The sequence below is a fragment of the Quercus robur genome, chromosome 2 (assembly GCF_932294415.1).
Source record: "Quercus robur chromosome 2, dhQueRobu3.1, whole genome shotgun sequence".
In the NCBI taxonomy this organism is placed as follows: Eukaryota; Viridiplantae; Streptophyta; class Magnoliopsida; order Fagales; family Fagaceae; genus Quercus; species Quercus robur.
This window is the reverse complement of record NC_065535.1, coordinates 8,662,998-8,687,101: the sequence shown is the minus strand read 5'-3', so window position 1 is coordinate 8,687,101 and position 24,104 is coordinate 8,662,998. Positions and strand designations below refer to the sequence as shown.

The window sequence follows — 24,104 nt, the reverse complement described above, 5'->3', positions numbered from 1 at the left end:
TGCCAATAAAATTAAATTTTGCTCTATAATTTGTTCTACATTCAGTGAATGAATGATTGCTTGGTTGTGTACATTGAAAGAGATGTAGTTTGTAGCATTGATAATGAGACTATTTCAAAATATGAAAACTTGTAAAATGCAATTGTAAACTTTATGTATTTGCGTGTTTTTTTTATTATTGTTATCAATATATAAATTTCTTTTTTTATTAGATGGTATAATTTATGCTTATTAAGAAACATCTTGAAAAAAATTCGTAGAGCTGCCACCGGAGTTTGAGTGAATTAATGATAATAAAATATTATAGTTGTGAATGTAAGTTGTAAAAGTGTAAAAGTTCCATGTGTAAATTGTAAGCATATATATATATATATATATATATATTTGTATTTGGGTTTGGGTTTGGGTGCTACAGGTGCATTTCAAAAAGTGCAAGAACTTTGGATTCTAAAGAATATGATTCCAAACTTTCAATAGAAGTATTAAGTATATATCAAAAAGGAAAAGACATATCCCATCAAAAAGAAAAAAAGAAAAAAAGAAAAAAAAAAAGACATAAAGAAGAACATGATTACACAATCCAATCAGGTGGCTAATTAAGTAATTAATTAAGAATTAAGACCCACATAGAAACGTGATGGGTGAGCTCAAAATAAATACAATGAGATTGTCTTACACGATAACAACAGACAAAAACATTATGATTATACTTCGACAGTACTTCCTCATATTTGAAACTAAAACTAAAAAAACCAAACTAAATTAACCAAAACTATCCCAAACTTTGTCGCTGAATATATAGGAGTGAAAACAATAAGAGAGAGAGAGAGAGTTGGTCTTAACTTCCAAGTCTGGGCTTTAGTTAGATAGCCTTTTTTTTTTTTTTTTAACTTTTGTTCCTTAGTTTTTTGTTGAGTCAGAATTCAGGAATGAGTGTGTGTTTTCTTTGAGGAAGACCAGACCAAAGGCCTTGCCTTTTGCAGATGATACTACTGCTCTGAAATATAGTGATTGCAAGCAAATTTTGAAATGCTAAAGAAGTCTCTTTTCTTGGGCTCCAAAGTGTAATGCACATCCTCTCTGAAATCTGTGAGTTCCTCCAAAGTAGTCTCTTTGTTTCCTTCAATAATAAATGCTTTGTCTTTTTCTTTTCTTCAACTTCTTGTCTTCTGGGTTGGTCTTGCATACACATAGTTTGGACTTCTTTTGCGTCTTTGTTTATCAAAAACTTCATATTGGGGCCTTTTGGTTGCTGAGAAAGTTTGGAGAAAAGATATGGGAACTGGGATTCTTGTAATGGTTTGGCATTAGTAAGTGGCTGTTGTAATATGCCAAATTCTCTCATCTTTTCCTTTGTTTTCTAAGTAATTAAAATGAAAATTTCTGTTTCTTGTTATTGAGTTTCAACATCTGCAATTTTCATTCTTATATCTCTGATCTGTAACTCTGAAGGTGAGGTTGAACATTTTGCTTTTTCCTACTATATTTTTTGCTTTATTGTTTAATTTAGTCAACTAGATCTGGAATAATTCTTTCTCTGTTCTACAGCTAACCCTTTTTTCTGAATTACAAAATAAAAATGTTCCTTTTACTTTTTGAAATTAATGCTGCAATTCCGGTTTACTAGGATGAAATTGGTCATTTCAGCACTTACCGTGAAAATGCTGTAGCTGTGCTTGAAGTTGTAATTATGTTATAAATTGTTGGTGAACAAATCTTCTCTTTTCCATTAGGAAGATTGGGTCTTTTAATGAAATTATCAGTAGTATGGATATGAAGTTTTAATTTCTGATAAGATATCTGCTATTACAGATCATGTAACATTATGCTTTGCAATGGGAGATCAGTTTCTTTCCTAGTCATGATGACATCTGCCTAAAACTCATGAGCCAAGTTCCTGAACTGTTGGGGTTCATTTGAAGTACACATTATTGAATTAATTTGTTGCCATATGTGTTGTGGTTTAAACTTGTAAACATTTTATTTGCCAACTCCAAAGTTGAATGAGAAGTTGTTTAGGTCTTGAATTGACTTACCATTTTTTCTCCCTCAGGATGTTATGATTGTCCTTGAAGAAACTGATCTGTAACTAATTCTTTAGAAGCAAAGTCAACTTCTTTGATGCTGATAGTTGCTATTTGTTGATAAGTCTACAGATTTTCTATTTTTTATTTCAATCTCCTGAAGAGAAGCTTAAACTACAATATTATTGCTTTTGAATGGTTCCATCTCTAAATATAAAATTAAAAAGAAACCCTTACTTGGTATTGTGAGCTAAACACCCACATTGAAAATAGAATCAAAGTTTGGACAGTCTGGAAATGGCATTATGTATTGTTATCCTTTAATTAATGTCAATTTGACAGTTAGAGATTGTAAATGACCAATTAAGCTGAAGTTGAAAAGGATGTCTTAAGATGTAGTAGGTCAGTTGAGAAAGATTCAGAATCCTGGGAGCCAAGATGCTTTGATTATATTGCTCCAATTTGATAGTTGATAACTTAACTTTAAGGGTAAACAATGATAAAAACTGGGCTTAAGAAATATGTCCATCAAGCAACTATTGAAGAGGACTAACACCATAGTAAAACTTTTGAATTTTTTAGAATCCCAAATCTTGGAGTGTTGCTTTCCAAATCTAGCAAAATCTTCAAAATCAACTGGTTTGTTGTCCTGATCAAGTTTTGAAGGCACAAAGATTCACTTCTAATTCAACTTTACACTTTAACTACTCTTCCTCATTATTTTAGTGGCTTGCACTCCTCTATTGATTTCTGGAATTAAGCATTGTTAGGTTCTTCTACTTCTTTTTTTCTTTTCTTTTTTTACCTGTTGTTCCCTTCCTCTTTCTTTTCCATGTATATTTTTAGTATTAGTTTTCTTCAAATAAGAAAAATGACCTACAAGAATATTTTCAGTATGTAGGATTTATTCCATAACACCTTTTTAATGGATGTAAATTATGAGAAAGAAGGTCATGTTATCTTGAGTTGTATAAAGAAAACGATTTAGTTGTTTTAGAATTGTTGAACTGCAGAAGAGTAAATCATAGCTTGTATATCCAATAACTGTTCTCCTTTACCCCTTTCTTTAAATGTTTTCCTTTGTTTTCTTTTTTCTTTGATTTTTGTTAATTGATGCTTTTGTATTTGCCACAGGTTGGAGACAGGCGTCAACTAATTTCTTATTTTACCATTGAGGAAACATGAAGTTTAGATCAAAGAAAGGATGGAAATCCATTATGCCTATTCGTTTGAAAAGCAAATCAGCCACCCGTTTTTGTGTGTTTCCTAAGATGAAGTCAACTAGCTATGGTCCAGGCAACACACCAGTCTATCTCAATGTATACGACTTGACTCCCATGAATGGCTATGTCTATTGGGCAGGCTTTGGTATCTTTCACTCTGGCGTGGAAGGTAAGCATAGTTGTTTTTATGCATAATTTTAACACCTGCCAGACTTATAGTGTCTTCAATTAAAATGAATCATAGTTGAAATTATTCCTGGATTAAGTGTGATGCAATGCTTAGCTGTCTTTATTTACTTTTCTCTCCTAGCTATCTGTCTATGCTAGTTGTGGTCAAATCAGTGGTACTATTATTGGAGGGATAGATTGTCAGTCTACACGTGCTTCTTACATTAAAACATTATGAGACAGTATCTGTTTTTAAATTTGTTGAGATATAGTCGTCAGATGAGAAAAAAGATGTTAAAACATATAAATTTGTTGAGAATCTAGGGGGTGCTGGATATTTGAGTTCCATAGCTGGGTCTGTTGACTGGGAGGGGGGAAGAGGAAGGGAGTGAGGATCTGACTCCTTGCTGTTTTAAATTAATTAAGTGATACATTCTCAATTCAGAAAATGGGAAAGTAAGATATTTTCATATTAACATGAGACACATACATGCACACGCACTCAGACACATGATGTGAAAAAAAGAAAAAAAAAAAAACCTTTGGAAAACCAATGGGTAGAACCATTCTCTCTTTTTATTATGAAAGTCAAACATTATAGGGAGTGGTGGAAAAAAAGAAAAGAAAAGAAAAAAGCTGAGGTATCATAATTGATAATAAACATGCATCTTGGGTTGTAGCTCTCACTCCCATAATGCGGTGGTTTTTGACTGCCCTTCACTTAATGCAATGAGATAGGGATCCAAATCTATTATGGGCAGTACTTGTGATTGAACAGCAGAGTAGCAATTAGGTATTAAAGCGTGTGGCATATAAAAGCTATACTTCACTCTTGGTTATCAAATGAAATCCAAATTTTCTGATATTCCCAATTACACTGTACAGTTCATGGTTTAGAATATGCATTTGGAGCTCATGACTACCCATCAAGTGGTGTTTTTGAGGTTGAACCTCGGCAATGCCCAGGCTTCAAGTTCAGGAAGTCGATTTTTATTGGGACTACAAGCTTGGACCCTATTCAGGTGAGAGAGTTCATGGAGCGCCAATCAGCGAGCTATAATGGTGATACATATCACTTAATTGCCAAGAACTGCAATCATTTCTGCAAGGATGTATGTTACAAGCTGACTGGAAAATCAATTCCAAAATGGGTAAATCGACTGGCAAAAATAGGTACTCTTCGCTTTTCCCATAACATACCACATTGATATAGCTATTGATTTCTCATATTGCTTGCACAGAAATTCGTAAAAAAATTTATTTTGACCCCTTTTAGATGTTTTGTCCCTAAGCAGTTCTGCCACAAGCTAATTAAGAGGTTATAGACTGTCATAAAAGAACCTTTTATGTTTTATAATAATTAGAAGCCTTAATGAAAGATTTTACCAGCTATCATAGCCTCCTATGACTTTGCTATTTAAGCCTTGAGAATTGCGGACATATTCCAAATCAATGTGACTTTAACTGTTGTTGAATTTCCAACATGATGGTAACCTCTATATTAAAATTTACTTGATATTCTGCTGGGACAACTTCTTCTTTAAGTTGTTAGTTACTTGAGATTGGCCTTTTCTTTTCCTAAGGTGATAACCCATTATGTTTTTGTAATTCTATTTAATCAGCTTCATTTACTTTGTGGTAGGTTCAGTATGCAACTGCATACTTCCTAAAGCCCTCAAGATCTCTGCTGTGAGGCATGACCCTAGTTACCAACTGTATGATAGTGAGAAGAAGAGGCTACGAAGTGCCTTCAGTTGCCTGTCTTCTATCTCAATGAGGCAAAAGCAATTGTCTACGTCTTCATTGTTTCTACAATCACCCTTGAAAGGCTGCTTACCACCATGGGAATTGAGAAGGTCTAACAATGGTTCCTTGAAAGAAAGATGAGAAATCGCTCAGACGGTATGCTATCTAAGGATCTTTTTAGTGTAGTGACCAACTTCATTAGCTTGTTAAGGGAAAAAATTGTTTTGTGTGCCAGCACTTGAAGGCTTGCCATCCCTTAATTTCTTTTGACTTAAGTTTGAGGAGTGATGCTTGTCATCGATGTAACACTATGCTGTCAAAGAAGATACTAATCGATTCCTCCACACAGAATATCAAAGCATTGCCCTTCTGTAGCTGTAAATTGCAATTCTCAACCTTGTTTAGCAAGTATTTGTCGTCCTTAGCCTGCTAAATTTTACTATAGGGTGTGTGAATTCTACTTAATTCAATTGGTAAAATCTCTTGTGATCAAATAAGGGACATTGATCAAATATCGTCTAAAAAAAAAAAAAAAAAATCTCATAGGTATTTTGGCGCTTAATAATAAAAGAACTTTATGGACTAGAAGTCACCATGAACTTTCAATTCTATCATATTTATCCATAAAACTAATCATTTGCTATCCATTTTCAACAGAAAATGTCTTATCTGGTTAACTTGTCAACTGTCATCTTTGATGCAGTGTGGCCATAATAATTAAATAAAACCAAACACCAAATCCAGGCTACTAATTCCATCCTCAACTATTTGTCCATGGTTCAATCTGTTTGTCTATGGGTGTGAGTGAGTTAATTTAAGCTGGCTGCACAGTTCTACACCCATATCAAAGAGCCTAGTTTCTCACAAAAACCCATTTACCAATTCAAGTAAAGCTAAATTCTTTAAGACTAAGCTATTCTTTTACTCTTTAATACATGCTTTAAAATCTCAAGAAATCAATGATTGAGTTGAAACTTGAGAAGCCATAGGTTCAATTAAATAGTAAAGTTAGGGAGATTTGATAGTGGGGTTTGATAGGTACCGTACAGATAAGATAAGACTTAATGAGGGCTTTGTTTAGACGCAGAAGGTGGCTTTTGCTTTGGATTCTTTAATTCGATTTGACATTGAATAAAAGACAAACAAACAAAGGTTAATTTGTAGAATTTGCTGTTGTTCCTGTGAATCACGTCATACAAGTCTTGCTTTGTTCTTGAGTGTAATCCGGGTACACAAGTTTGGTTGAATTAAAGTAATCCATCCCATCATTTATTTATTCATTGCTAAGTATCCAATCCCTTTATTATTGTGGAGAGATACCTAATGAGAATAAAATGGCCGCACAAAAAAGCAAAGCCATGCTTTAGTTGAGCACTACGATTCATGAAAATGCTTGAATCTTGCTACTGATCAAATTTATTAAAACTGAAATCGTTGTCTTTGATTTATTTATAGAGCCAATTGCCAAAGTAGTAGGCTATTCTTTACTTTTGACCAAATATGTCACATCTCATAAAACATTAATGGGCCACTCTTATAGAATAAAAATTAATTTGCCACTCAATAATTACCATACATAAATTTATTTTTATTTTATTCTTTTTAGCGGTAATAGATATATACCGCATGTACAAGACATAGATTGTCACATTAGTTTTTTTTTTTTTTTTTTTGAAAGCACAATATTAATTAAAATTGTGAAATCAAATGAGAGCATATACGATAATGAGTGTGTAACAAGAATTAACTTCTTTTTAGAGTTCCATCTCTTGGACGATGGAATTGGAAATTTGATTTAAAACAAACATGAGGTAAAATGATTTGAATTATTATTTAGTTAAATTAGAACAATTACAAATGTGTTAAAGTTGATGTGATTGTATGTATACTAATTAGGCATACATGATATCATACCAAAAAGAATATGTAGGCAGGAGCCAATGAATTACAACGAACAAGTTAAAAAGAATCGATAATTCCCATTTTGATATACGAAGAGAACTTTAATTGGGGCAAATTGTGAGACCAGCTCAGTCCCTTGAAAACAAACCCCGCTCATTTTTAACATAGAACAACATTCGGCAGCAGCAATAACCTTCCATAACCTCCCTATAAACCCCACAAAATGTTGAAACGTCCGAAAGGCCTGCTTTAGAATATGCCACTCTTGCTCCGAAGCAGCATTCAAAAATTGGATGAGTACATGTCAAACTGATAGTAGAATATTAATACTTGCTCGACACGTTGATTTTCTGTATAAATTTTCAATTCATATTTTTTTCCCCTATAAATAATAGAATCATGCAACCATTATACAGATGGCGAATCCGAATTAGCATTGGGATAACAAACCTGCAGGCACACGAAAGAGATGATTCAGGACATTTTAACATATTGAGTTTGTGACCCCAACATTAACCCATGTAACTCTTTATAGATTGGATGCTTTGACAAAAAGAGATTCGGAGAGGACATTAAAACAATGTTTAATGGCCATATTTTTTCTGTAAGAATGTTACAAGGCGATAAAGGCACACCAATGTCTATGTGTGAACATTTGGGTGAGTACACCCCTTGCTATGCCTGGGCCTTTATGTGCAAGTACCAACTAAGAAACTCAACTGGGACAAGATATCATTTGGGAGCGAAGCCATGAAATTATCAATCGTCTTTCTGATGCAAAACACTAGGCAGGCTATTATTACCATTGAGGGCAGCATGATATACTCGCTTCTCAGGCAGCCCAATATCTGACATTATCAAATTACCCTGCACACAAAAAACAGTAGCACCAACAAGACAGTTAATATCAGTGACCATATACAGGATAAAGCTACAACGGCACTACCAACTGTACAGAGCCCCCCATTCAAATAAGACATTAAAAATAGGTGCCATCAGTTTTATGCTATAATAGTAGTCATTATATGATAGAGGTGCCTTAGGAGCCAGTTCATATTTAAGAACCAACATATGGCATAATCTATCAAAAGCTCTTCTGCCCTGCCCATGGTAACTATCAAAAGCTATTTCTTTGTCTTATCTTAATTAGTGATAGGAAAGCTTGCAACATATGACTGAAACAGCACATTTAATTTACCCACTATTCTCTATCTGCATTTGATGACTTATTTTTGCCATTTATATCCACATACTACTTCTAATTCTTGATCTTGGCCTTCATATGTTTGTAATCAAAGAATTCAAATTCTAGGAAACAAGAGAAATTAGGAAGTCATTTTATTTGGAATCCTGAGAACTGGAAACATATTCACATCCACAAAGCAATAATCTAGTTTCCGGTCATATGCAGTAACCACTTATTGAATTCTAATTATTAAATACTACATCAATTTCCTTTTATTTGACCTTAGCATACATCAAAACAACATTGATGAGCCACATGGCTAAACTCAGAAGTATAGTTCCCCTCAAACCTTAAGACCATATGATTCTCAGTGGTTAAGATGCAGGTCCCAACCATATGGTGCTACTTTTCATTAAATGAGTTTTCAAAGCATTTGAAAAGCTTGGAAACATTCTTACTTTCTACAATATGAGTTTGATACTGTATATAATTATTTCTTAACATGGTTAAAACCACACACATTTCTCATGGTTCAAGCTTCATCTATTGAAGTAAGTCTGTAAGAATGTTTGGAGAATAAGCGCCACTTAACGTTTGGGCAAGATTCCAAGTAGATTGTGGACATATAAAGTACTTCCTGTATAGAGCATATAGAAAATCTTATCTATGACTATGTCACGTATTTTACTTTCACCATACAATGCTATACCCATACCATCTATCTCATGGGCATTTTAGGCCCTAACATTCCCTTTTAATTAGGGACTGGTAAATATCAAAAGGAGATGATTCCCCAAAAAGAAAGGACCTTAAACATTTAAAATCAAGGATGAATTTCAAAATTTGGCCCTTTTTGCGGCTTGGGAGATGACTAGTTGGACTAACATAGTAGTGATTCTCACCTTATCAAAATACATCTCTAACTATAGAGACTAACAGTCACATTCTCAAGCAAAAACTCTAGTGGTCTGTTTGGATCCCTTGGATTTGGATTTGGATTTGAGGGGGCCCAAATCCAAATCCTTTGTTTGGGTAAGTTAAAAGAAATGGATTTGGATTTGGTCCCAAATCCAACCAGAATTTGATAGGCCCAAATCCATGGATTTCAAATACCCACACACACGGTGGAATTTGGAGATCTCTCACGCATTGTGCTCTATTTCTCTCTCGGCAAGCTTCTCTCTGTGTCTCTTCCTAGCTGCAACTCACAAGCTCTTCTTCCATCTCTATCTCGGCAACTTCAAGTTTGTTTCTCTCAACACTTATCTTCCTTTTTAAATTCTCTAATTCTCTCTTTCAACTAAATCTAAATCCACAAAGGCTGTGGGTTTTTCCACTGGGTTTTATTTGATTTTTTTTTTTTTTGTGGGTTTGTTTGGGTTTCATTAGATTTGTTTGTGGGTTTTGTTTAATTTGTTTGTGCATCTTGTTTCATGGTATTTTCAATGATTTGTTTTGGGTTTGTCTTTATTTTCTATATGTCTTTTCATTTGTGGGTTTGTAATGCAAATTATGTGTTTAATGAAATGCTTCTATGAACAGTCTATGAGTTGTGAAGTAATAAGTGAGAGAATATTCATTTGAAATAATGATGTTGTGATGATGGAAAGTGAGGAAGATGGAATTATTGGCTGAGTTTAAGACTAAATAATGTCTACTACGTATCGTTGTTGGCCTAAAATTTACAGAGGTAATAATTTCTCTAACTTCATACAATGTGGTAGCACTGCCAACACTTTCTTCTACGATGAAGACACTTGGGAAAAATGCATGATTGTTATTAAGAAGTACTTACCATAACATCTGTATTTGAGCTTGGACATGGTTTTGCGGTTGTGCCACACCTGGTTCAGCCATGGGGATATGGAATGACTCATGGTTTGGTGGTGGAGTTGAAAGGTTTTGTTGTGGCAGATGTACTGGTTCAGCTATCATGAACCGGGCTGAGCCCCTGTTTGATGCGGGTAGTGGTGATGGTGTGTTTGGTTGTACCAAAGATGATTCAACTATGGAGGAGGCTTGATCTTTTTGGTTCAGCTGGTGGTTGGAGCACTGGTCATCTAGTGGTATAGATGTATTTGGTAGAATAGAAGTTGAACTAGCCATTAATTAATTGCAGAAAGAGAGAGAGATCATTGAAATGGGATGCGTTTATTTATCTATCTCTGAGTTTTTTTTGCTGGTGTTGAATTTTTTTATGTGGGAGTAAGCTTTATATAGACAATTGGTGATGAGAGAGAGTGAGTTTGGATCAAGAGTTTTTAGATTCAATAAGGAGTTTTTGTAAAACCTGTTGTTTACACACCTTGCACATCAACTTTTTACAGATTAATGAAATAGGAAAAAAGCCATTGCGCAATCATAAGACCTACCAAACACACAATCATATATGGTAACAAATGAACACTTTCTTCAATTTCTTCTTTTTGATATAGTTTGGGCTGATTTATGCTACTGTTTGAAATTGTGACGATGGGCCTTTTGAGTGGTACAGTGTCAGCAACAACTTCAATGGCCTAATTGGATTGCCATGAAGTTCATGTCATTTGCTACTTTACAGTTATATCATGAGCAAGGATAATTGTAAAAAATGATGTAGTGGATGATATATATAGTCCTAGAATTACTTAAAAAATTATGCATACTCATGTGCTTGTTCCAAATTGTGACTATGGGCCTATTGAAATTTAGAAGTCACTTATAAAAGTCTATAAAGCTTCAAGTTTCATAAGTAGACTCTTCTCGTGGCCTTATGGTGAACTTTGCAATCTTTCCATAATATTTTTTAATGCTGTCAATTGCTGTGATCCTTCCTGTCCAAGAAAAATGCATAATTCCATATGCAAGACACCTTTTTGCTAATCATATGCAAGACACTTTGTTTGTGTCTTGATTGTTATCTGTAATTGTGCATTACTTGAATAAAATAATTTCTTCTCTTCCATGTTCAATTTTTCTGTTCGTTTCTAATTTTGAAAACAAGATTCTGGTGTTGGAAGTTGGAGGAAATAGTATCTGATACTTCTCAAAGTTCCCAAGTTCAGTAATCTGTAGTCATTGAGAAGAAAAAACTGAGGCAAACATGTGTATGTTTTATTTGTAAAAACTGAGGCAAACATGTGTAAGGTTTGCAGCTCTGCTAGAGTTGGATATTCATTGTGTATGTTTTATGTGTAAAGTTCATCTTCCTAGGCTTGCTACATATTGACTGGTTATCTACTGTTATCAAGTTATGTAGAATTTGCAAGTGTTGATAGGATAGTTGATTGAAAGTAAAAATATAGTTATGACCTAGTTGGTCTCTTACCAATTGAGTTATTCAGGAAATGTAAAGTAATAGGTCTTGTTTTAGTTGCAAATAAAATCCCTTTGTTTGCTTATTAATGAATGGAATAAAAAGTATCTCTTAGTTTTTTTTTTTTGTTCTTTTATTTTAATTATGTTAACTCACTGCTTGTATTTTTTTTTTTTTTACTTCTTTAGAAAAATCACAAGCAGGTGCTTATTGACAATTGGGAGAACATTGAGATCTTGTGTGGGAGGGATAGAGCTACTGGTATTGGTGTAGAACATATGAACGAAGTAGTTGAAGTTATGGCTGAGGAAGGAGAAAATATTTTTTTAGTTGGCTATGACTAAAAATATTTAGTTATTATCTTGTCAATTAGATTATCAATATTTCCTCATGTATTTAAAATTAAAATGTAGAAGGATTAAGAAAAATAATAATTAAAAAATATATTTTATTGATCTTAAATCCAAATCCAAATCCGAATCCAAATTTAAGTATCCAAACAATGGAATTTCAAATGATGAATTTTAAATCCTTTATTGTTTAAAAAGACCCAAACAAAGAATTTCAAAATCAATGGATTTCAAATCCAAATCCAAATCCAAAAGTTGCCATCCAAACACAACCTAGATGTAATGTTTGATTTCGAAATGCATACCTCACTTGCCATCAACCTTCTAACATTACTAGCATAAAGCTTTGGATCATCCTTTTCTTGCTGTGAGGGGCAGTAAATAGGTAATCGTACCACCTCTAAGTGATTTACAAATTGACAGAGAAGATAAATGACATGTCTCACCTGCAAATAAAAATCACATCAATATTAAGACTTCCAGCATAAAAGGTTGCCACAAACAGAACATCTTCTTCAGAAAATTTTAGCTCATAGAAACATTGCAAGTACATGCAGATATGAGTTATGTACTTTACTAGTATATAACAAATACAAAGAGTTAAATATCTATTGGAATTAATCACAGACAGAACATCCAAAAAATTTCTTGCGTTCTCCAATTGTGATTTTTTCACAACAACTCACAATTTTGAGCAACGAGCTTAGCTCTAACTTATCTTGTATAAACCTAGAATTTAGTAAACTCTTGGCAGATAACTTTTCAAGCTGACAATTACATCAATGCCATTGACTTGGAACTCCCAGGCCTAAAACTGGAAATAAAATAACTCAGACACACAATCTACAATAAGCAAACAACAAGCCCCCTTAGAACAACCATGAACGTTATTTTAGGCCTATATTTATTACAAAATATATTGGGTGCTTCTATTTATAGCATTTACACTATTTGTAAAGGATCATTAACAACAGCTGGTACCACCTAATTGGGGAACTTCACAAGGGCCATTGTCTGGTTGTGGGAGGGCCTGGTATTTCTGCTACACTGTATTACAACAACAAGCATTAATCCCAAATTTTTGGGGTCGGCTATGGATCCTCAACAGATTAATTAGAGTCAATCACATGTATTTCTTTTCTTCCATTCTATTACATCTGAAGTTACACTATTTGTATTAAAAGTATTTATATTCATACTAAACGCGGGGGGGGGGGGGGGGGGGGAAAGTAGATGCTTAACATACACTCCTCCATCCCTAGATTAGTTCATACATTTCTTTTTTTTGGAGTGTCCCAAAATTACTGCCCATGATCAAAAGTCAGAGTAACTTTTGCTCACATCACACATTACCATTTATTTATTATTATTATGTTGAATGCTATCATTATACTCTCAAAAAAAAAAAAAAAAATTTGATAAGAAATAGAAGTTAATAAAATAAAAAGGTTTACTCTATTCACGATGATGAGCCTTTTCAAGTGAACATATAGCAAACTGTAATTTAAATGCTGAATGCATTTCTTATACTCTCCTAAAACATTGAGCCTTTTCAAGTGAACTGAAATTTTGGGAAAGAGTATCAAACTAGCTTTCATTATCTAAATTTGTTAAAGGTTATACAACTTGAGCTTAAGAAGCACTCACCCCAGATATTGAATCCCAGGCAGGACTGAATCTTCTGTAAGGATACCTTAGAATCACCGGACGCACAGGCACTGTTGATAAAAATGCACCTGTCTTGAATGGCAGAAGGTAGTCTCCATTTGTAGTTGTTCCTTCTGCAAATAAATTGAAAAAGATGAATTAAAACATAGTAAACACTAAACAGTAATCAGGGCAAATATATGCATAATATATCCTAATGTTGTAGATCCAAACAAGCGGATTGTAAACCATCGACACTCTTAATGGACCAAAGAGACTTCAGTGTGACCCAAGAGACAGTTATTTGATCATATAGTATACTACACATAGTATTGGCACTTCCACTGTTTTTTTCCCCCCTTAAGTAAACAAATCTAATTAAATAAGTGCAAAGAGTGCAACCCAAGAATACAGGAAGTATACAAGCACTACACAAGAACTCAAGAAAATGTGAAAATATCACACTTCCATTGTTTAAGCTAAAAGCTAAAGAATATGGTGGCTTTTCAGTCCAGAGATTTGCTACTGTTTACCAGCTAAAGAAGCTGTCACAGTGGGAGAATTACATGCCCCTATTATTATATGTTCACAACAGAAATACAATTTTTCAAAGGTTCTAATTCAAAATTTCTTTTCTCTGAAGTACTTATTTTTTTAATTAATGGTAAGTTACACGCTCCCCAAGGGCATCTTGAACCCAAGTCCTCAACCTCCACCTCATTCTTACAGCCTATTGGGGGAAGCCTTTTGAGTTAGAAAATTGCCTTAAAGTACATTATTTGATAAAAGTATAACTCTATCTTGCAATTGAATGCAACTTATTGATAACCTTGGTCTTCTCAAGAAATTATGAAGCTACATGCAATGAAAATTATGAAATCACAGCAAAAATCAGGCAGAAATTTTACCCCCCAAAAAAAAAACAGGCAGAATCACATGGATAACAATATATAGTATAAAAAATTGATTACCTGGGAAAAGCATCATCATTGGAGCAGATTTATTTTGATAAGCTTCTCTAACTCTTTCAGTCACAACTCCTGCAAGCACCAAGGAATTACAATCAGCAGAAACTTATATAAACTCAATACAGTAATAGAGAAGACATATTGCTCTAGGTGTACTAGCTTAGTGGATGTGTTTGTGTGTATATTCTCAACCATTAAAAAAGATACTTCTGATGTTGAGCTTGGAGAGAGAGCAACTCAGATCTTGCCCCACACACACTCACACAGGCTCCCCCAGGGGGGTGCAGGGTGTAATAGAATTATAAAAAAGTGAATTCTTCTTTTTCCCTAATAGACAGGGTAGGCAACGAGATCCGATTCTTATGGGAAAAGTATAGCACAGACATGCATAAAAGGAAGGTAGGAACTCGCTAGGATACCCCTGGGCAAGTGACAAACACATCTAGGTTTGCATTAGGAAGGTAAAAGGGAAATACATACATGTATAAGCATGACTGATAAAGGGTTCAAATACTGAACTGATACCAATTAGTTAACCACGTAAGAACAGTTAAAAGGCCAAATATTATGGCATATTAATTTATTTTTTGTTCATAGCTGGTCCCCAAGCCTAGGTAAAGGAAGGTTGCTGTAGGTTGATGTCTTTTTTTTTTTATAAGTAATAAGAATCATATTAATCATGAAGAGAAAGCGAAAACAGCAAGTACAAGGTGTTCATGATGGTGAGCGCAAAAAAACAGCAACTAAAAACAACAAAGATATAAAAAACAACTTAAGGGGCAATTCTAAGGGAAGTAAGAAACTCCAAAATAAAAGAACAATTTTGCTGTCTAGTGTAAAAATTAGTCACTTGTCATGACAAAATCCTATAAAAATACAAATTAGGCCATCCCCAGCTAGCAACGCATTGCATCGGAGAATACAAGTAAACCCCAATAAGTTTTGAGGACTGATAGTCAACCCCATAGTTTTGGGACTAAGGCTTTGTTCTTAATGTTGTTATAAGTTTTTATAAGCAATTTTTGTAAAGTGTTTGTATATCTCTCCTCTTGTTGTCACATATAGCCTTTTTTCACAAGTCACTTAACATGAAAATAAAAATAAGATTGCTTCAAAGTTAGATCCTTGCATTTTCCCTTTTTCCTGAAACAAACAAACCACCAAAGGAGAGGTAGGCTGCTGATTGAAAATGAGGGCATTCTGCACCTTCCCTTTTTTTTAATCTTCCTCCTCACCCTCACCCTCACCCCCCTCCTCCCCCTCACATCCTGTGTTAAGCCTAGCCAAAAACTACAGTAACCCAAAAAATATCCTCTAAAAATTTTATGCAGATGTCTTCAATAACAACCTGAAACTTTTTCCAAGAGTGAGCTAATATCTGCGGCCTTGTAGCAATAATATGAACATGTATATCAAAAGCAGCAAGTGATAAACTGGAGTTTTCAGCTTGATTAATATTGATGCAATTATTATCAAGATGTGTAATTACCAAACTTTAAAAATGTTCCTCGAAATAAAATCAAACACTAAAAAAGTGGCAGAAGATTGAGTAATGTAAGTATCAACCAATTTACAGAATCAGAGTAAAGAACATAGGCATCTATATTATTGTACCTGAAACACCCTTGAAGTCTGATGACTTGGATTCCCGCTGAACATAAACACAACCGAGGCACTTGCTGCAAAAAAATGCCATTAGAATTCAAAACCCAGTCTAACCCAAACATGTTATCCGAGTGATACCAAAAATATCACAAACATCAAAGTTAAAAAAAGTCAATACTTGACAAAAGCAAAGCAACTAACAAAAAAATTTAGAGAAAGCTAGTAAGAAAAGATGGCACAAATCTTGAGCACATGCTCAATAAAATTAACCATTATATAAAAAGACAAAGACAAAGAAGCAAGGACAAGCATGTTATCTTCCTTAAGAACACATGCTGCGCATATAATCAAGTGATTAATATTACAGTTTACATTAAAAGAATGTGACCAGCCTTGGAAGAAACAAAATATCATGTTTTTTTATGACAGTTAATGGGTTTGAAGATGAAAAGAAAATAATCAAATGGAAGAATGTCAAGCAACAGCTCTTGTGTTTGTTCTCTTCTCAAATCCAATGAGAGATATTCCTAGAATAAATTAGACAAAAGGAATTCCTACTCTATACATCATAATAGCAAAACCAATTCAATTTAGCTTTCATTACTCAAAACATCAGAGAATCACAATCTAGTTCAAAATTGTTTATCATAGGATATACAGAATTTAATGGTATTCGTTTTTTTAGTTGTTATTATAGTTAACTACATGCTATTTACACACTAAACCATTCAACGGTAACATAATGTAACGATTACAAGACAGAAGACTTAGGAAAGCTATTTAACATGGAAGTAGACTAACCTTATGAGGCCTACTAGAGGAAGTTTACCCACTGATCGCTTTAGAAATGAAACCGAGGATTACAATAAACAGATTCAGAAAAGAAATGTGTCAGTTTGACAAATCCAAATCAAAAGTAGAGGCATACACATTTAAGTAATCCGTGTTCCATGTAGCATGTGAAATGAACAACAAACCTTAGCAACAAAGCTCGGGAACGAAGAATGCATGTGGTACAATATATCAATATACGACACATGGTTTGATATAATTGCCCCAGGCCTTTCAGGCTCTTCAGGCTCCTCTTTCCCCTGCCCATTCAAAACAGAAAACAAATAATTTTTTTGGAAATAAGTAAAAAAAGAGAAACAAATATTATACCACACGAGTCCTTGGTGAACCCAATCAAAACCCAAAACACACACCCAATCTTACTAACACATTAATGTGAAAACTAGCATTAACCCACAACAACTACTGCCAATTTTACTACGAAAAACTAAATAAACGTCACAATAAATATGATTAGTACCGCTTTAATAACATAATAAATAAATGTATAAATCATTTTTCACGATAAGTGTCATTCAAGTAATAGAAAAAAAATAAAGAACAAAGTTTTTTGGAGTTTGGAGAGAAACCATTCAAACTTATCATATATCTCTTTTTCGGGTGTGAATTTTAAAAATCTATCCATTGAATTTCATGTTCCTTATGTTCTTAATATACATGTCAAATTTCGTTCAATTCGGATGTTATTTACTATTTGATCAATGAACTTATTATTTATACACAATTTTAGGTTACAAAAACTTGAAATTTTAACATTTGTTTGATGACATAACAATTGACCTTTGATCTTCTTGAAATTTTGCATGTATGAAGGGTATTATAATAAGAAGATGCAATTCGGCGGTTAGATTTTCAAATTTCACACTCAATATAAAAATATATGAAAAAATATATAATCAAAAATAAAAAGACCCACGATAAAAAAAAATAAAAAAAATAAAAAAAATAAAAGGCCATATTAATCTGTCGAGGACCCATAGCCGATAAAATACCATAGTAAAAGAAAGTAACAACATATGGTAGTATTGGGAATTAAGGATTTGGTTACCTGAGCTGTGGAGTCAGGAATTCGATTAGTCTCTTTGATCCAATAGAATCCAAAAACGAAAAGCATAGCTCTAGAGAGTGACCTCCCACACTGAACAATCACGGTTCTTCTCCACCCACCCATGTGAGCGTAATCTTCTTGCCCATCTTCTTCTTCTTCTTCTTCTCGATTCGGAGCCGAGAACAGCGTGCAAATCCGGCAAATCAAGTAATACAAGACCAACAGAGTCATCGCCAAAACCACGCGCACGGGAACGAGCGTGACCAGCGCGATGCCGAGGAGGAACTTCTCGCCCAACGGGAGCTCGCCACGTCCCATTCTGCCGTACACGTCATGCCGAACGTAGGCTGCGAATTTCTTCTCGAGTTCGTCGAGGTTGTCGCCGCTGATGTTGATGTTGCTGTTGCTGTTGCTGCTGTTGTGGCTGTGGTGGGTTTCGGAGTTTTTAAGAAGCGGAACGTCGTCGTTTGTCACTGTGGGTTGTAGCGGCGGCGGCTGCGGCTGCGGCGGTGGTTGTTGTGACGGTTGGGATTTTAGGTCTTTGAGTTCGGTTTCCATTTTTTTTTTTTTTGGATTTTTGGAAAAGAAAAATAAAAAACCCCAATAAATTACTGGATAGCCATTTGGTTATATCGTAGATCTGAAAATAAGCATAAAAATAAGGATCAGGGTTGGCTTGATTAAGATATGTGTTAACATGGATGAAAGAGGTGGAATTTAAAATTTTTAAAAAAAAATTAAATGGGTTTTTTTTTTTTTTTTTTTTTGTATTTTTATAGGCTGTGATGAATTTATTGAATGGATGAGGAATAGGACTGGAAGTGGGGTTTAGAAAAATAAAAACAGTTGGTTTTGTTTTGATTTGTGAATTAAGGTTTGTTGGGGATGGTCAGAAAAACATAGAAGGATGCCAAGCGTGTAAACCCAATCCTGGGACCAATTGAAAGTCACAATCTTGAGAGCTATAAGGGATATTCTATAAAATTTCTATTCCCAATATATTCTTGTGAGTTGTGACGCTATTTTCGCATCTAAAATGCTAATGCAGACAGTGTTGCTTGCTTGCTTGCACATCGCTCTTTATCTCATGTGATGGGTACTATTCCATACTATACTATCACGAGTTCTATCATGATAAGAAATATTTAATAGGATTTTTTTTAAAGCAATTGATAAGTATCTTCTTGTATTTTTGGGTTAGTTTAAGAAATAAATTGGGTAAAAGTAGCGTGCACTTTATAAAATTTTACTTTTTTTTTTTTTTTAAGAGAAAGTTTCAATCTATGACGTTCGCTTTTAATGATAGCTTTTTATTATTAGACTAAAATATCAATCAGCTTTTTGTCTACCTAGTCAAATAAGCTAATAACAACAATGTTTGTTTTTGGAGTTAGCTCGACAGGTTAGTTTAAAATATTGTAAATAATCAATTCATAATATAGTGATTTATGCTCATCATTTTTGGAGTTGGCTCAACAGATTAGTTTAAAATATTGTAAATGATCAATTCATAATATTAGTGATTTATGCTCGTCATTGGCTAACGCAACCTTCCTACTTTTCGTGAGTTTATGATTGATGGTAAATTAAATATATGACACTGAGCACAATGATAAACAAAGTTCAAATAAGCTATTGACCAAAGTAATTAAATCAATTTGTGGTGCTCATGCTTGTGAATCGTGATTGTAACCCCAGTTCCCATTTCTCTCACAATCTACCTACTTTTTACTATAAAAAAAATTGCTAAAAGTCTCTTATGTCATCTATTAAAATTAAGCAATGTTGGTGCTATAATTTGTGTCACAACTCGCTCATATGGTGAGTTGTGGTTAATGGGGAGGTGATGGTGGGTTTATGTAAGGACACCCCTCTACCAACCACAACTCATCACATAAGTGAGTTGTGGTACAAATTATAACACCAGAATTATCCATTATTAAAATTTTAAACAACTGTACCTTTCAAATCATTACAAACAAAACAACAAGTAAAAAGACTCAGGCTCACCAAAGTGGGCTTCGCTTAATCTTTGTTTGTCTTAGATAAGATTTGAGGATCATGATTGAAAGGGACACATCCGCCTTATGGAATTGAGTGAATCTTTCTTCACCATGGTGCATGTCAGGCGGGTATTTTGGCATCAAACTTTCTGACTACCTCTATTCTTCTCACTGATATTGACTTATTTTCAGTAATTATTACCAACTTTGTTATAAGAGTTTTACTAACACATCTCTTAAGACAAATATTAATAAATTATTTTAAGAAATTTTTTATAAAAAGTTGATAAAAATTGATATAATTTTATTCCCCGAACAAGACAACAACTCATCCCAAGCTGTTACATTCCACGCTTGTACTATAATTTTGGCTTTTCATACTATTGTGTTTGTGACTTTGACGTCTGGGAATTACAAAGGAATCAATTCTTTCTTTTAGTATTAAACTTTGCTTTTCAAATTATTCAATTGTGACTTGTTTTAATGGAGTGTTCACTAATGCAAATGTGGTGTATTGCTTCACGCCTTCACCAACCTTGATCATAGGCGAGTGCTTTAATTGTAATTGTGATACTATAGAGCATAGAGTTGTTATTAGGGTAAAGGAATAAATCCATAGCCGAATTAAAATCCTAATCGATGGTTAAATGAATGGTTCAAGTTTTGTTACGTTGTCAATGTCTAAACCATTTAACTTTTCATAGTTAGGATTTTTAGAGTTTCATGATAAAAGGATTTTGTTAATAAGTACTTTTAGGGCTTTTGTTATTAAATCATTTTAATTTTAATATCACTTTCGTAGGAAATATAAACAAATATTAAACAAATTTCTTGCTTTTTTATTTTTCCATAAAAAAGTTTTTTAAAATACTTCATAAAGCAATGTCTTTAGAGCATTCGTTAACTTTTCCCTTAAACTATTGTATGACCTTCCACATCTAGCCGAGTTCTTGAACTAATTGTTTGGAGAAAAACTCATTTGCAATTTCACATTAACTTTACTTTCTAATTTCTACAAATTTTCACAAACAAGTAACCGCTAAAAGAAGGTTTTGCATTTTAAGTGCCAATAGGCCCAATAGCGACAAACTGGAGAAGGCTATAATGCGCAGCTTAGTAATGCCTTGGGCTGACGCTTTTGACAAGTAAAAAGCCCATTTTGAAAAGGAACAGCTCAGAAAACTGAGAAACAACCCAATCTGAGAAAGGCTCAGAAAACTTGAAAAACGACCCGGACCCAGAAAATAGTCTTTCCTCAGTTCCCCCTGTTGCTCTTCAGGTACAATAATTTTGATCGGTTCAAAAGGATAAAGATTTCCTCCAAACCGGGTTGATACACCGTCTATTAAATCACATAACTCATTAAATTATTTAAACAAATCACATAATTATTAAATAAAGATGCGACATAGTTAAAAGCATAAGTGATTATTGAGTGGCTCTAAAATGAAATGGCCAAAAGCAGGGGAGCATAACAGAGAAGAAAAGAAAAAACCATGAATGCACGGATTGAGATAAGGTGCAATTGCACCATTTCCTTCACGGATTTTTTTACAATTTTAACTTTTAACTTTAACTTTTTACATCCTTTTAATATTTTTTTATTTAATGGTTGAGATTGAAAGTTATTTTTTGTAACTTTCAATCTCCACCCTTCAATGCTATTGCATCAGGTGCAATACCCTAGGTATTGCCCCTAACTCAATCTGCCATCACAGAGCAGCAGACATTGATGGAAGAAACTATGGAAGGCTCAGTTGGTAAGGTTTGGACACTTCGTCTAACCCACCTAGGTTCGAGTCTCGTTGCCAGTAGGAGTCCGTTGGTGGGCATCCACATGGATTGACCCAAGGACTTTAACTTTAGCGCCCTGTCCGGGAGCTAGCATAACCTAGCGAACCCTTATTTTCTACCCAAAAAAAAAAAAAAAAAACTACTATGGAAGCATATGTTTGTCCACTTTGAGAGAAGAACATTACCAGTACTGACAACATGGATGTATGCATGGCAAGACAAGACAGTCATCGATGCACGTGATAAATTATCAAAATCATTTTCAAATATTAGTACATTTAGAAACCAAAATATATATATATATAGACAGGATTGTGTCGAAATTTGCCACTTGAGCCACGGCCTACGGAAGAATCTCTGTCCACTTTTGTACAATGCAGTGATGAAACATGGAAGTTGGCCATACATCCTTGACAAAAGTTTCCTTCAGTGAATCTTTTTTTTTTTTTTTGGGGGTTCAAGCTCCAAGAGTGTCTACATACACAGGAAACAGTTCTTTATCAAGTAGACAAGTACTACAGGACGAGTGCATTGCCTTTACAATTCCTCACTTAAGTTACATGTATTGCATTCTCACTAATCAGAATTTGGATTTTCACCTTAAGATTATAAAATATTTTTGTTTTCAATTAGCAAGATTGAAATCTAATCTCACCCCAGCCCACCTCTTTATCACCAGAGCCAAGGGAACAGTGAGGAGTACTAGAATTGAAATGTTGAAAGACTGCTAATTGTGCCAACTGCCAAGGGAACAGAGCAAGCAAACAGATATACAGTTAGTCCAGTTTAAATAATCATGTTTCATTAGCAGCAGCAACTTCCAAAGGCAAGGCTCTAATGTAGCAACAACCATGGGAAGGTCAGGGAAACTAGTGTTAGAATCAACAGGGCAGAAACTCTAGAAGTCTGCCTGAATGTATAGGAGAGGACCAACCTTAAATTTCATCTTTAATCAGTCAAGCTGAACAAGAATCCTAGGTTAAGCTAAGTTAGGTGCAGACTCAACTCAACCTATATAGGTTGAGAATTAAATACTACAAATGCAGTGTGATAGAGGCAAAGACACGAGTGTCCAGCAAAAGACATTATAGAATGTGGATGCAGCATAAATGCCAACATCCAAACTCTGTGATCTCAATCTAAGATGCTTTCATTTCTTTGCAAAATTATTAGGTGAAGCAAATGTGCATGCTAGGCTTTAATTAATATTCATCAATAACAGCATTGAACCGAAAAGTTGAACTGAGCTCTTGTTCAGATCTGAGTGTCATGCAGTAGCCTGCATAACACAAATGAAATAATCGAAATCCTACCACAACCCCCCCCCCCCCCCCCCCCCCCCCCCCCCCACAAAAAAAAAAAAAAAGAATTGTGCAACATTTGGAGAGGAGAGAATGATCCTGTTGAAAAAGCCTTCATTTCTTTTTTCAGATTATCAAAAAGAAAAAGCCTACATTTCTAGATAAGGTATTCAACATAAAACGAATGCTTTGCAAATTGCAACTCATTAACAGAATAAAGATGTTAGAAGCCTTCATTTCTAGATAAGGTATTCAACATAAGACAAATACTATGAACTCATCAACAGAATAAAGATCTTGGAAAAACTGAAGGAGAGGAATCCACTGAATAGTGAGTGCAGGAACCTCCCAAGGCAACCACCCAATTGGAATTGGCCACCATCTAGTTTTTTTTTTTTTTTTTTTTTTGTGTGGGGGGGGCGGTCACCATCTAGTTGCTTAAAGAGCCTTCCATGGTTCCACCTTCTACAATTTTCTGAATCACAATTTATCTTAAATAATCAAATAACCATACTATAATTGAAAGACACCCATTTAAAGTATCTTTCACCTTTTTCATGGGACCAAAAGCTGGAAGAGAAAGATATTGGAGTGAAAAATATTTTGAAGAATATAGCATTATAATATGAGAAGACCTTGAGAGGTCAGGTCTTGATGCGATTGCAAGTGCCTTCTACCTGAAGCAGCATGCCGCAAGTTTGAGTTCAAGAATAAACATCTCCCAAGCGATGTCAAGTGCCTTCCACCCAATGCAGCACATGCATGTTCAAGTCCGAGAATCAAACTCTCCAAAAATATGGCGGCAAAGCTATCTACCAGCCAGCTTCCCTAGACTCCACAGAATTTGGAGTCGTGTGCATTGGGTACAATCTTTTTTTTAATACAAGAAGAACTTGAGAATTGTTTACCTTACTATTCTACTCTTGTAACTATAACTAAAACATGTTTCTCTAATGTCCCAAAAAAAAACGAAAACTAAAAAACAAAACAAA

At 34.3% G+C, this 24,104-nt stretch overlaps 2 protein-coding genes across 8 annotated transcripts; one reads left to right on the top strand and one right to left on the bottom strand.

The window, feature by feature from the left end:
* The first annotated feature begins 760 nt into the window (after nt 1–760).
* On the top strand, nt 761–5,543 carry LOC126712201 (deSI-like protein At4g17486). 4 transcript variants are annotated; one of them, XM_050411433.1, is made up of 5 exons: nt 768–1,089; nt 1,813–1,921; nt 3,159–3,416; nt 4,301–4,588; nt 5,058–5,543. In XM_050411433.1, exons 3-5 carry the CDS (start codon nt 3,206–3,208, stop codon nt 5,300–5,302), a joined length of 744 nt encoding a protein of 247 aa, XP_050267390.1. In that variant the 5' UTR covers nt 768–1,089; nt 1,813–1,921; nt 3,159–3,205; the 3' UTR covers nt 5,303–5,543. The 4 variants fall into 4 exon arrangements, with proteins under 4 accessions (XP_050267392.1, XP_050267390.1, XP_050267389.1 ...); XM_050411435.1 differs by lacking the exon at nt 1,813–1,921 and having other exon boundaries at nt 761–1,089; nt 5,064–5,543; XM_050411432.1 differs by lacking the exon at nt 1,813–1,921 and having other exon boundaries at nt 770–1,089.
* A 1,425-nt stretch (nt 5,544–6,968) lies between these two features.
* LOC126712198 (lysophospholipid acyltransferase LPEAT1) lies at nt 6,969–19,061 on the bottom strand. Of its 4 annotated transcripts, XM_050411427.1 has the most exons (10): nt 18,015–19,061; nt 17,092–17,205; nt 16,916–16,953; nt 16,124–16,188; nt 14,513–14,581; nt 13,542–13,675; nt 12,200–12,340; nt 10,622–10,765; nt 7,867–7,930; nt 6,969–7,513 (listed from the first exon to the last, which is right to left on the bottom strand). In XM_050411427.1, the coding sequence occupies exons 1-10, from the start codon at nt 18,570–18,572 to the stop codon at nt 7,494–7,496; spliced, it is 1,347 nt and encodes a 448-aa protein (XP_050267384.1). In that variant the 5' UTR covers nt 18,573–19,061; the 3' UTR covers nt 6,969–7,493. The 4 variants fall into 4 exon arrangements, with proteins under 4 accessions (XP_050267384.1, XP_050267386.1, XP_050267383.1 ...); XM_050411429.1 differs by lacking the exon at nt 10,622–10,765 and having other exon boundaries at nt 18,015–19,056; XM_050411426.1 differs by lacking the exon at nt 6,969–7,513 and having other exon boundaries at nt 7,561–7,930; nt 18,015–19,060.
* Nucleotides 19,062–24,104: the final 5,043 nt, after the last annotated feature.

What these genes read in the sequence shown, in the direction of transcription:
- LOC126712201 (XM_050411433.1), top strand. Translation starts at nt 3,206, where the DNA reads ATGAAGTTTAGATCAAAGAAAGGATGGAAATCCATTATGCCTATTCGT. An exon ending in CTTTCACTCTGGCGTGGAAG is followed by an intron (nt 3,417 to 4,300) that starts GTAAGCATAGTT and finishes TACACTGTACAG; the next exon opens with TTCATGGTTTAGAATATGCA. An exon ending in AAATCGACTGGCAAAAATAG is followed by an intron (nt 4,589 to 5,057) that starts GTACTCTTCGCT and finishes ACTTTGTGGTAG; the next exon opens with GTTCAGTATGCAACTGCATA.
- LOC126712198 (XM_050411426.1), bottom strand. Translation starts at nt 18,572, where the DNA reads ATGGAAACCGAACTCAAAGACCTAAAATCCCAACCGTCACAACAACCA. An exon ending in TTCCTGACTCCACAGCTCAG is followed by an intron (nt 17,206 to 18,014) that starts GTAACCAAATCC and finishes TTGAATGGGCAG; the next exon opens with GGGAAAGAGGAGCCTGAAGA. An exon ending in TCCCGAGCTTTGTTGCTAAG is followed by an intron (nt 16,954 to 17,091) that starts GTTTGTTGTTCA and finishes TCATTTCTAAAG; the next exon opens with CGATCAGTGGGTAAACTTCC.